The following is a 13,195-nucleotide window of genomic DNA, read 5'->3' as shown; positions in this document are numbered from 1 at the left end:
AGCATGTTAAGAAGCTGGATTTGGAGCACAGTATCAGCCATGATACAGCACCCATCTAGCAGATCGGGTTAAAAAATAACATGTTCAAAGCACAACAGTGGCAGCTTGTCGGTACTACGGTTTGAAGCCCAGACATTTTTCATCAGTAACCCAGAGCCTTAACGCTGGAAGCACCAGTGTCCATTGCTAATGATATCTGCAACTCCATCATACTGAAGCTCATTTGATTTATTCCACAGCGATTTCAAACACCTCCTTCGCAGTTCTCGTTACATTCAGCATCAGTAGCATCAGCATGCCGGAGGATCCTGCCCTGAGGAACGACACCTACACCCAATTGAAGGTCCTCATCAATGACACTGTGAGTGACTATCACCATGTGTTAGCAGATTATCTTCCTCTGATTCACCTGGACACTTAATATAATACGTTTAATATCTTGATTGTTTTTCCAGGTAAACACAGTTCTAAATAATTCTGGTACGCAGCGTCCAGTGGAACTCACTACCTACAACTTCACGTAAGTTCCTGCAGAAGATTGCAGTTCTGACATTTACTCTGTGAAATTCCTATGGTGAAGTCATTTGGACCATGACATTATTGCTTTCTCTTCGTTATAGGAGTTCAGGGAATCAAGTTACTGGTCACTTGGAATACAGTTTACAAAGCTTCCTCAGTCAGCCTGAGAACGGTAGGTTACACCACATTTTGATCACCTCGCTCTCCAGAACTATCTGTATTTCCTCTGTAGTGCCTCGCCACTGCCTCGAACTGAACACAAGAATGCGGAACGGCGAAGTAGTGCTCACACAAGGGTTTATAGTGATTATTGTGTTGGGGTGAACGTGGGTGAGTGTGTGTGTGGTTGTGTGAGTAAGTGTGTGGGAGAGAGATAGTGGGGTGTGTGCTCGGCATCTTCGGCCTCGTGGGAAAAGAAAGGATGGCTGAGGGACCGGGAGGGGAGCAGTTTGAGGCAGAGGACAGACTTGGGTTTTGGTGGACGTCTTCGTCCTCGCTTACAGGTGCTTCTGCCTGTGAGGGAGAACAAAGAGACACGTTCATTTAGTGGAGTCAGAATCACGCTCCCTTCTGCAGGCACCACGGCCTCTTTTCATACACATCGATCTCCTCAAGGATAGTGAGGAGCAGCTGTACTTCGTTCAGGCTCCGGCCATGTCTCATTACTCTGCCCTGCCCTTCTCACGTGTGTTTTTTTGACTTTCCACAACACTGGTGCTAAACTGCTGCTGTCCGTTCAGCACCACGCAAACAGTCGTATTCGGACCGTTGTTCCTGTAGTGGGCATGCTGGCGTCATTTGGTCACACGTCTTGCTAATAATTCTGAACTTATGAATGTTTTATTAAATCACACTGTAACTAACATTTTTCTCTTGTAGACACATCTCCAACACTTCCTCCAACTACACCTCAGGAGGAGACTTCTCCAGAATCTTCAACTACAATGTATGAGACATTTCTTTATCCTATATTAAAGGCAGATCTCGATTTCTTTTATTATTTATTTAATAAATGTGTACACTTTTGTGTTTTTCCAGCGATGGATCGGTTTTGTTCTATGTAGAGTTGGTGTTCAGCAACTCTAGCACTGTTCCTAGTGAGTGTTTGGTCCTCATGGACATTGAAACAGTGCTGCAATCTGCTTTCACAAACCCCACTGACTCACTAGCAGTGAGATTTTACACCCTTGGAGGTACATTCTCTTTTCTTATTGTACAATACATTTACCTTTAAACATTTAACTGTCCTTTTTTAATGAAATCTGTAGCGTCATCATAATGAAGCCTATTTTATTTATCCACAGAGATTTTAAACACCTCCTTCACTGTTCAAATTATATTCAGCATCAATAACATCAGCATGCCAAAGAACCCTGACCTCAGGAATGACACCTACATCCATTTGGAGAGCATCATCAATAAAACTGTGAGTGTACCATCACCATGTGTTAGCAGATTATCTTCCTCTGACTGCAATTTATTTTTCCTCATTTATTACCTCATAAATCATCAGGAACTCAGCTTTGGTGTGGAAAACAATTCAGTATTTATTTAAACAACAATTAAATTAATATGCAGCATATTTGGCATCCAAGCACTCAATCATAACAATGCACATTTATAGACACACTACAATTGTTGCTCATATAATCACAGAAACACAGAGCCATGCCTTTAGGCAAAGGAAATTATTTGAAGTATCACTCATGATGTGTATATTTTGACCATGAACAGGGCTGCAGTTTACTGCAGTTTATTAAGGAGAAAAGGTGTAGATGAACTAGGAGTCAGCAGGGTGTCAAGGTGTTAGGAGTCAAATCAGCTGAAGACTAAACAAAGATTCAATGCACAATTTAATTCAAACATTTTGATTATGTTAAAATGACTTTTGATCTGTAGATGACACAACCACAAACTTAGCTAAATGTCCTCATAGCAGGTCCTGAAGATAAGTACTAAGTTCTGTGCATGTGTACAAAGTCATTGCTGAGATCCCCTCTCACATCTGGTCTGTTGGTTTTGAAGTCTGGCTGCTTGGTTGATTGAGAGCAAACCCTCTGGAATATTAGATTTTTCTCTGATACATTTGCTGAAAATTCTTTTTGAGATGATAAAGCCCAAAACTGGTGACAACTGAGCAAAATCTTTTGGAAGAGAAGTGAAAAAATTGTTTTTTATCAAAACCAAAATGGTAAAAAATCAAATTAGGGACAGAGGATGTGTTGAATTTGACTTAACCAGAGCATCCAGGCATTTCCAGATTTACATTCTGGCAATACAGTTCAACAGTGATAACCATAAAAGTATTCCAAAATCAGACCTAAATTTCCCCTCATGGTGGAGTAAGAACATCAGTTCCTCAGTTAGGACATTGGCAGCATTTGGTCCAGATTTATTAAGAATGTTCATTAGAGCCTCTCGAATCTAAGTGCAAAATCTCACAATTATTTAATAGACAGTTCTGTGGGCTACTATAAAAACTTAGTCAGAAGAAGAAAAAGAAGAGGAAGAGAGAGAATAACAAAAAAGCCCAGAATTCCTTTGTTGATTGTGATCAGTTGTTATTTCATCTGATGACAGATCCAAGTTAAAAGCTCTTTCAGTTTTTATCAAAGATTTTTTCTGTAAATCCATGTATACACACACACATATATATATATATATATATATATATTTTACTTTCTTTCTTTTTTTTTTATGTATATATATATATATATATATATATATATATATATTATTATTATTCTTAATCTTATTTTCATACTTTATATTTATACTTAAATTTTTGCATATATTTATACTTTTAAAAATTCATTATTATTTGTATGAAATGTTTTATTTGAATTTGTACTGCACTGTAAATGGTCTGAATAACAATAAAAGTCAACTTTGCTTGACACTTTAAAATAAATGTAACTTTGTTTTTTTTTCCAGGTAAACACACTTCTAAATGATTCTGGTGCACCTCCAGTGAAATCTACTACCTACAACTTTATGTAAGTTCCTGCAGAAGATTGCAGTTCTGACATTTACTCTAACATTCCCTTTGTAAATTCATTTGTACAATATTGGTTTCTCTGAATAATAGGAGTTTAGGGGATCAAGTTACTGGTCACATTATATACAGTTTAGACGGCTGCCTCCATCAGCGTGAGAACGGTAGGTTACACCACACTTTGATCACCTCGCTCTCCAGAACTATTTGTATTTCCTCTTGCTAATGATTCTGAACTTATGAATGTTTTATTAAATCACACTGTAACTAACATTCTTCTCTTGTAGACACATCTCCAACACTTCCTCCAACTACTACTCTGGTACAGACTTCTACAGGGTCTCCAACCACAATGTACGATTTATTTCTTGTATCGTATTTATGGAAGATTTACATTTCCATTAAGGTCAATTATGAATTTATAACTTGTGGCTGTTTCTTTCTCTCTAGCGATGGATCAGCTGTGGTCAACGTCAGGATGGTGTTCCACAACTCCACTTCTGTTCCTAGCGAGGATGTCGTCCTGAGTGATTTCAAAGCCATGCTGAACTCCACACTCTCAAAATTCCCCAGCTCTGTAACAGTGCTGAACGTCACCTACGAACGTACGTTCTCCTTTCTTATCGAACCTGAACAATTCACTGATAGACAGATATACCGTAATGAATCCTGAGAGGGAAAGCATTAGGTTGTTGCATATCTCAGCATGTTAAGAAGCTGGATTTGGAGCACAGTATCAGCCATGATACAGCACCCATCTAGCAGATCGGGTTAAAAAATAACATGTTCAAAGCACAACAGTGGCAGCTTGTCGGTACTACGGTTTGAAGCCCAGACATTTTGATCAGTAACCCAGAGCCTTAACGCTGGAAGCACCAGTGTCCATTGCTAATGAAATCTGCAACTCCATCATACTGAAGCTCATTTGATTTATTCCACAGCGATTTCAAACACCTCCTTCGCAGTTCTCGTTACATTCAGCATCAGTAGCATCAGCATGCCGGAGGATCCTGCCCTGAGGAACGACACCTACACCCAAGTGAAGGTCCTCATCAATGACACTGTGAGTGACCATCACCATGTGTTAGCAGATTATCTTCCTCTGATTCACCTGGACACTTAATATTATACGTTTAATATCTTGATTGTTTTTCCAGGTAAACACAGTTCTAAATAATTCTGATACGCAGCGTCCAGTGGAACTCACTACCTACAACTTCACGTAAGTTCCTGCAGAAGATTGCAGTTCTGACATTTACTCTGTGAAATTCCTATGGTGAAGTCATTTGGACCATGACATTATTGCTTTCTCTTCGTTATAGGAGTTCAGGGAATCAAGTTACTGGTCACATGGAATACAGTTTACAAAGCTTCCTCAGTCAGCCTGAGAACGGTAGGTTACACCACATTTTGATCACCTCGCTCTCCAGAACTATCTGTATTTCCTCTGTAGTGCCTCGCCACTGCCTCGAACTGAACACAATAATGCAGGATGGCGAAGTAGTGCTCACACAAGGGTTTATAGTGATTATTGTGTTGGGGTGAACGTGGGTGAGTGTGTGTGTGGTTGTGTGAGTAAGTGTGTGGGAGAGAGATAGTGGGGTGTGTGCTCGGCATCTTCGGCCTCGTGGGAAAAGAAAGGATGGCTGAGGGACCTGGAGGGGAGCAGTTTGAGGCAGAGGACATACTTGGGTTTTGGTGGACGTCTTCGTCCTCGCTTACAGGTGCTTCTGCCTGTGAGGGAGAACAAAGAGATACGTTCATTTAGTGGAGTCAGAATCATGCTCCCTTCTGCAGGCACCACGGCCTCTTTTCATACACATCGATCTATTTAAGGATAGTGAGGAGCAGCCGTACTCCTGTTTAGGCTCCAGCCGTGTCTTATTTCTCTGCATTGACCTTCTCCCATGTGGTTTTTTGACATTCCACAACACTGGTGTTAAACTGCTGCTGTCCGTTCAGCATCACGCAAACAGTTATTTTTGGAGCGTTGATCCTGTAGTGGGCGTGCTGGCATCCCTTCATCACACGTCTTGCTAATGATCTTATGAATGTTCTATTAAATTATACAGTTACTAACATTCTTCTCTTGTAGACACATCTCCAACACTTCCTCCAACTACTACTCTGGTACAGACTGCTCCAGGGTCTCCAACCACAATGTACGATTTATTTCTTATATCAACATCATGTATTGCACATTTCACAGCTGCATCTGTAGTTTCATGATTTTTAACTGATTTTTTCATGGTTTTTACCCCTGTAGAATTGGATCAGCTGTAATTCAAACCAAGTTGGTGTTCACCGTGTCCTCACCTGGTCCCATTGAGAATGTGCTCCCCAGAATTATCAAAAGTATAATAGAATCTAAACGCCAAAATTTCAGTGAGGCTTTAATTCTCAATATTATCCAGAATCTGTTGATGTCTCCATTCCCAAACCTCACCGAGCCTCTTGGAGTTCTGGACTGCAGTTACGAGAGTATGTTCTAATTTCTTTTCACGCAGTACATTTCAACATAATTTATTGTTGCTTTTTAATGCAATCTGTAACTCCGTCTAACAAAAATACATTTCATTTATTCCACAGAGATTTCGGACACCTTCCTTGTGGTGAACATTACATTCACAATCAAAAACATCATCATGCCAAAAAACCCTGAGCTTAGGGATGGCACTTACACCCACATGAAGAACATCATCAACAACGCTGTGAGTGTCTAGCACCATGTTACAGATAATATTCCTCTGATCACAATTTATTTGGATCTCCAACCAATTTCTTACCTCAGCGTAAATTGTCACAGACTCTTGTTTAAGAAACAACTTATTTTATTGTCACATCCTCATCAGTTATTTCATACAATCACAGATGCAAGATTAAAAAGCCAGTTCCTCATGTCTGAAGCCTGATGCTGTGCAATTGAATTTGTTATAAATGTTCTCTTACTTGTATTGGCCTGGGATGTTATAAAAATATTATTCTGTTTGTTCTCCACAGATAAATAATCTTATAGCGGCACAGCTAGTTGAACCCATTACCTACAATTTCCTGTAAGTTCCTGCAGAAGATTGCAGTTCTGACATTACTATGTAAAAGAAAATCTCACTGTGCAATCATTTGTACAATAACAATATTGCTTTCTGTAAATAATAGGAGTTCAGGGGATCAAGTTAACGGCTACATGGAATATAGTTTTGAACAAATCCCCAGTCAGACTGCAAATGGTAGGTTACACCACAATTTAATAACCTTGCTCTGATAAAAACTGTATTTCCTCCTGGGAGTGTATCTGAACTTATGGGTGATTCGTTAAATTAACCTGTCGCTAAATGTCTTCTGATGTAGACTTTAAGGGTCTAAAGCAACCGTCTACAGAATCTCCAACCACAACGTACGAACATTTTCTTTATTTCATATTTAAGGAAATTTTTGCTTTACTATTGACTTCAGTGATGCATTTATAAGTTCTGGCTCTTTCTGTACTCTAGTGATGGATCAACACTTAATCCAACTACACCTCTGGTACAGACTTCTCCAGAATCTCCAACCGCAATGTACGAGTCATTTCTTATAACGTATTTAAGGAAAATCACTGTTCTTTAATGTCTGTTATATATTTATAAATTCTGTCTTTTTGTGTTTCTCTAGTGATGGATCAGCTGTGGTCTACGTCAGGATGGTGTTCGAAAACTACACTTCTGTTCCCAGTTCTTTTGCAAATATAACGAACTTGAATAATTCTGTAAAGTCTGATTCTCTAACAGTGCTGAACTCCAGCTATAACAGTAATTTATTTTATTATTTTTTTCATTCACTTAACTTCATTCAGTTAATTTTCTCTTTCTAATGCAATCTGAAACTCCAATCAATTATAATGAAGCACATGTGATTTATTCCACAGACATTTCAAACACCTCCTTTGAAGTTAACATTACATTTGTCATCAGTAACATCAACAATCCAGAGAACCCTGAGCTGAGGAACAATGCCTATGTCCAAGCAAAGACCATCGTCAATAACGCTGTAAGTCTACTTCACTGCATGGAATTAATCATAAAATCCAGTTTATCAATGAATGGTATTTATTCCTACAGGTAAACACACTTCTAACTGGAACTAATGTAGTAACATTTGCACCCAATACCTCAAGCTTCATGTAAGTCAATGTTTCAGAGATTTCTGTTCTACAAAAGGCAAAGTTTTGCAGTAATTTGTTTCCTGACATCGTTTTCTCCTTTTCTCAACAGGACCTCAGGAAGTCAAGTTATTGGTTATATGGTATATAATATGAATAAAATCCAAGATAAAGAGACTGGAAATGATACTGGTATGTTATATCACACATTTGGTACTACAATGTTGTAAAACTGTATAACTTCTATTCATTCATTAATAATTGATCTTTTTCATGCTCGGTTCCACCAATAGAAACCACTACAGGATCACCCACCATCAAGTAAGTATCATTTATTTATTTCTAATTAAGATTTATGTTCCATACATTCCAATTTAATATAATTTATATGAACTGTGATAGTACAGGAATTAAACAGTCACATTTTTCTGTTTATCCCTACTTTTTTTTTTTTTTTTTTTGGCCAGTGTCTCATTTAGTGTCAGTCTCAGTAAGTTTTCATGTGCTCTCCTCTTTCAGAAATGGAACTGTATACATGAACATTTCCCTTATATTTGAGAACATGATGATTGTACCTTCTGAAGATGCAGTTCTTAAAGCAGCTAATGAAAAGCTGGCAACAAAGATCAGAACTAAACGTGGGACTGTAACACCAAAACTAGATTCACCTGTCCAGATACGAAACCTTCAGTTTAATAGTGAGTCTCTTCCAGATTTCTGAATGTAGTTTGTTTAATAGAATATGTTTTTGTCCATATTCTAATAAGTGGCCTGTTTTAATATGACTTCTTACATACTGGCAGTAAAGAAGTTCCAGTATTTCTTCAACATGTATCCTATCTCCACTCATCTTTCTTTTAGAAACTGGCAGCAACTCATTCCGTTTGGACATGGCATTCGGGATATTCAATGTTTCCATTCCTGTTCAGTGTAATGAAAGAAACATTAATTTCACCTATGAATCAATACAACAAGCAATCAACAGCCTGGTGAGTTACATTTATTGTTCAGCGTCATAAATTATTTCATTATCCCAAATTAACATTTTAATTCAATTTGATTTTTTTCTAACTATAATTATTATAGTTATTCTAATTATTTAAAAAAATCATTCTTTTGCATTTATAATTTATTTTAACATTAATACAATTTCAGATGAATTCATTTATGACAGCACAAGAGACCCCACTGTTTTCTTTCCCATTGGCTAATTACACGTATGTAATGATCCTTTATTCTGTTAGCAATAACTCAAATATTTAAACAGTGAGAAATTAATTTTAGAGAAAATGATTTTAATGATTCATTTCTTTTTTGACCCCTTTTAGGTGTAATAGTACTGCATTAACTATTATTGCAAATGAAGTATATCATTATAAAGAACGTGACTTTAATTCAAGTTCCTTTCTTCTTGAAATACTCCGACAAAGTGGTATGGTTTACTATATATATCCTGCTCTTGACAAAATTCCTCCCAACCCAAAACCTGGAAACAGCAGCTACACAGGGGTTGCATGGATCTTGGGATTCATTATCCCCTGTGCTATAGTGCTCATTCTACTGCCATTTTGGATTCTACTCTGTGTAAGTATACTCTAGTAATGTACTCAGTTAGTAGTATGATACATTATTTAAAATGTAAATCTACACATTATATCTAAAGTAGCCATCCAAAGCAACTGTGTTTTACTAACATCTATATATATTTTTTATTGCAGTGTATTCTTTGTGGATGCTGTGCAGGAATTAGGAGACGCTGGCGCAGGAGACAGTCATACAATGTTCAATATCAAACTCACAACAGCCTCTTCTAAAGCTCAACATTCACTACATTCTCAACTGGCATGATGCATATAGAGCCTTAATGTCAGGTTACACTATTCCATAGATTAGAGAAATAAATGACTATATATTCAATCTTTAAATATTATCATTCCATAAAGTATATATAACCAATAATGCCTTCTACCATGTATAAAATCCTGTACCTGTATTTCTGGGATTATACAGGATGAAATTAATGAAATACAACATATTTTGAGAAAATGCAATGCGGCAAGAGATTAATTTATTTTCTTTATTTATTTTCGAGGATATTTTAAGTTAAATTATTAAATTATTACTTTAAATAATTAGAACTTCACATTTCATTTTAAATTAAGGGATGTTATTTCTTTATAACTGTATTTATTTACATATGCACTTTATTAACAAGTAACCACTGGCATATGTTCTATTGTCTACTACTTATTATTCTATGTAATATTAACACCTTCAAATAACTCTTCATCCTGTGCTATTAAATTCATTATTTATCAAACACATTCATATTCTTCTAAACTGACCTGTTCAAATTTTAAATTAAAATTCCAAGCTAAATAAACACTCATATCTGTTATATTTTTTACTATATGTCTATTAAAACAAAATGCACAGTAAAGTCTTAGCAGATATCAGTCTGTAAGAGAATGCTCTGCCCACTGCCCACCAACAATGTGGGTTAAAGGGGTAAATGACCTGCTATTGGCCTCTGATTAGAGCTGTGTCTCCTTGCTGGTGTTGCTTGACTTAAGTACATCTCTTGACATCCTTAATCATAATATGTAGTGCACTACAGTTAGCCCACAATGCAGCAGCGATAGTCCTTACAATAACCAGATAAGTTTGCTCTGGTCTCCATCACTGCACCTCAACATCGTTTATCTGTAATAAATGGACATTCGGTGGAACCCAGATGAGGATGAGGTTCCCTCTTGAGTCTGGTTCCTCTCAAGGTTTCTTCCTTCTGCATCTCAGGGAGTTTTTCCTTCACCACAGTCTCCACCGACTTGTTCATCAGGGACAAACTTACACTTATAAAGAACATCTTCATATTTATCTCTAAATTATCTGTGTAAAGCTGCTCTGAGACTGAGACGATGTTTATTGTTAAAAACTCAATATAAATAAACAGGAATTAAATTGAATTGAAGTGAACATAAAGCTGTGTGGAAATTTAGTCCTGAGAGAAAAGTTTGTAGGAAGTGTACAGGCCCCTGCCTCGAATGACTTCAACACAAATGCAGCCACAAGATATCACTAGTCTCTCACACTGCTCTGGTGTGACCTTGCTCCACTCTTCTTCAAGTCTCTTCCGAAGTTTGGTGACTGTAGTGTGGTATATGGGGACTTGTTGGCAAGGCAAAAAGGAGTCAAACAAACAATTTGATTCTCTTCCCTTATTCCCCTTTAAAGAACTCTTTTACATGTCAACTACACCACCTAGTGCCTATTACCCCAGGAACTCTAGAAACATGACATTTTTTCGGTCACACTGGTCACATTGGTTCATTATCGAATAAAGAAATCATTAGAGAAGTGAGTTCCCCATAAAAATAAACACTTTTATTCAATCTATAATTTACTAAAAAATACTCCAATAGATTTTTGCACCAGGCAACGCTGACAAAAAATGATCAAACTACCAAAAATATCAAACACAAACAAAACACAATTATACAAAACATATTAGCAATAATTAATATTTTTTTCCATAATAGGAAACAACTAAACAGAATCCCCAAAAACAACAAAAACAGAATATACACAAAATCTGGCAAAAAATAAGCTTCCTATACCCACCAAAAGACAATTTCCTTGTGTAATGACTGCACTGGTGCACTGACATCAATGAATGCCCAATGTCACAAACTTTGCAATCATATGCCTCGCAAATACACTTACACTACCACACATGCTAAAATCAACTGTAACGCCACTCATCAAAATGAGCAACAGCCAACCTCAACTTAACCAATATTATTGGCTTGAATGGTTAGCACGCTACCTCCCAATCTGTACTGATAACCAACGGGGGCATACTACATTATACCTCACACTACATTCTTCCCCTACTTTTTGCACTGTTGCCCTGATAATGAGTAAAGGAAAATGTAATACCAGGGTCTAAACTAAACAGACACAGTACTAACATATCCCCCAGAAAAAATGGTGGCAGCTTGGAGATCTTGCAGTGCTCACAACACAAAACTCAGGACTGTTGACACCTCAGGCAGGTAAAACAGAGCAGGGCCATGTTGACTGAAGTTCCAGTGTTGTTAAAAAATAAAGTAACTCCGTTAGCGTGTGGTTCGTTACCCGTTACTTGTTTAAATGAATGAAATTGGGCTGAAATGTAGACTACAGTCTGACCTGCTTACAGCAGAGACACATTGTAGGATTGGTGGATGAACCACTGTAAACAGGAAGAAGACGCACTGTGGGCGTGTCTCCGTTTATTCAGGTCTGTGCGGCAGTAATGGCGAGTCGAGGCGAGAGCAAGACGAGTTTCTCAAAGTGGAAAAATGATCATTATTACACTTTAGTTGAGCATAAAGACAAAAACTTTTAAGTCAAATGTAAGTTGTGTCTTTCTGGTTCGAAGCTCGTATCTACTGCGATAAACAGCAACTCCAATCTGCTGAAGCTCCTCCAGGACCTCCATGCCTGAGGAGCTAGAAGCTATGCGCTAACCCGGTGTTGTGTTCTCATACTTCAGCTGTGAAAGGAACATGTTTAAGAGCTCAACACAACAGCAGAAGCCACTTTAGTGTTTGATTGTGAATCTATTATTCAGCTTGTTTTGTTGTTTATGTCAGAAATCCTTGTGATATATTCAGTGTGTGCTGCTCTGACTTTAATATAATAGTGTTTAAAAATGACTCTGTGTTTAAGTCAGTTTTGTGTTTGTGTAGATTATAACACATAAAAGAGCATTAATGAGAACATTAAAGAAGATTCTTTAAAAAAGGAACTAAAAAGTTACTTTTAACAGTCACGCATTACTTTATGGTGTAAATAATCAACAAAGTAACGGAGTTAATTTTTGAATGAAGTAACGAGTAACTAACTAGTTACTATTTTTTAGTAACGAGCACAACACTGTCCAGTTGCAGGCAGGCAGGCAGGCAGGCACTTTATTGTCATTGCATAGTACAGGTACACAGCAACGAAATGCTGTTTGGCATCTACCAGAAGTGCAAAATGTAGCAGTCGTGCAAAAGTGCAGATAAATATCTAGCATATTTACAGCAAGTGGTATATATGAAAGTATATACAGTGAATAAATATAAAGCCTATTACAGTGCAGAGACGTGTGGACATTCATGAGTACAGTGAATAAATGTAAAGGTTCAGAAATGGTTCTGAGGCTATGGCATTGAAGAGGAATGTGCAGAAGGGAAAGGTTACAAGATCACAGGATTATGGCATTTAAGGAGTTAGCAAGCTGAATAAACAGTCTACTATATATATATATATATAAAATAATAATAATAAAAAAAAAATATATATATATATATATATATATATATAAAATAATAATAATAAAATATATATATATATAAATATACACATACGTTATATACACAAATGAATGTGAAATGTTGGGCAGAATGTACAGTAATGATATAAAGATACATACTGAGGAGTGAGAAAGATATACTATGTAGTATGTACATGTACAGTACAGAGGTTATATACAGTGTTTTGTTTGTGTTGTTTTG

The 13,195-nt window shown here is 37.1% G+C and overlaps 1 protein-coding gene across 1 annotated transcript in view; it reads left to right on the top strand.

The window, feature by feature from the left end:
• LOC310724653 (uncharacterized protein) overlaps positions 1-10,035 on the top strand; it is a 125,536-nt gene extending 115,501 nt beyond the window's left edge. Inside the window, exons 37-55 of the mRNA XM_083538894.1 lie at positions 456-520; positions 4,837-4,907; positions 5,610-5,676; positions 5,781-5,995; positions 6,104-6,225; positions 6,515-6,567; positions 6,671-6,741; positions 6,863-6,908; positions 7,006-7,071; positions 7,166-7,302; positions 7,419-7,540; positions 7,612-7,673; positions 7,765-7,844; positions 7,946-7,973; positions 8,172-8,350; positions 8,514-8,641; positions 8,808-8,869; positions 8,981-9,236; positions 9,371-10,035. Of these exons, the coding sequence (XP_083395020.1) occupies positions 456-520; positions 4,837-4,907; positions 5,610-5,676; positions 5,781-5,995; positions 6,104-6,225; positions 6,515-6,567; positions 6,671-6,741; positions 6,863-6,908; positions 7,006-7,071; positions 7,166-7,302; positions 7,419-7,540; positions 7,612-7,673; positions 7,765-7,844; positions 7,946-7,973; positions 8,172-8,350; positions 8,514-8,641; positions 8,808-8,869; positions 8,981-9,236; positions 9,371-9,466 (1,926 nt within the window). The 3' untranslated portion in view covers positions 9,467-10,035. The remainder of the gene's footprint in view (positions 1-455; positions 521-4,836; positions 4,908-5,609; positions 5,677-5,780; positions 5,996-6,103; positions 6,226-6,514; positions 6,568-6,670; positions 6,742-6,862; positions 6,909-7,005; positions 7,072-7,165; positions 7,303-7,418; positions 7,541-7,611; positions 7,674-7,764; positions 7,845-7,945; positions 7,974-8,171; positions 8,351-8,513; positions 8,642-8,807; positions 8,870-8,980; positions 9,237-9,370) is intronic.
• Positions 10,036-13,195: the final 3,160 nt, after the last annotated feature.

Source organism: Silurus aristotelis, assembly GCF_946808225.1.
Source record: "Silurus aristotelis genome assembly, chromosome: 4".
NCBI classification, from domain to species: Eukaryota; Metazoa; Chordata; class Actinopteri; order Siluriformes; family Siluridae; genus Silurus; species Silurus aristotelis.
The sequence above is the reverse complement of the archived record's forward strand: the minus strand, read 5'-3'. Positions and strand labels throughout refer to the sequence as shown.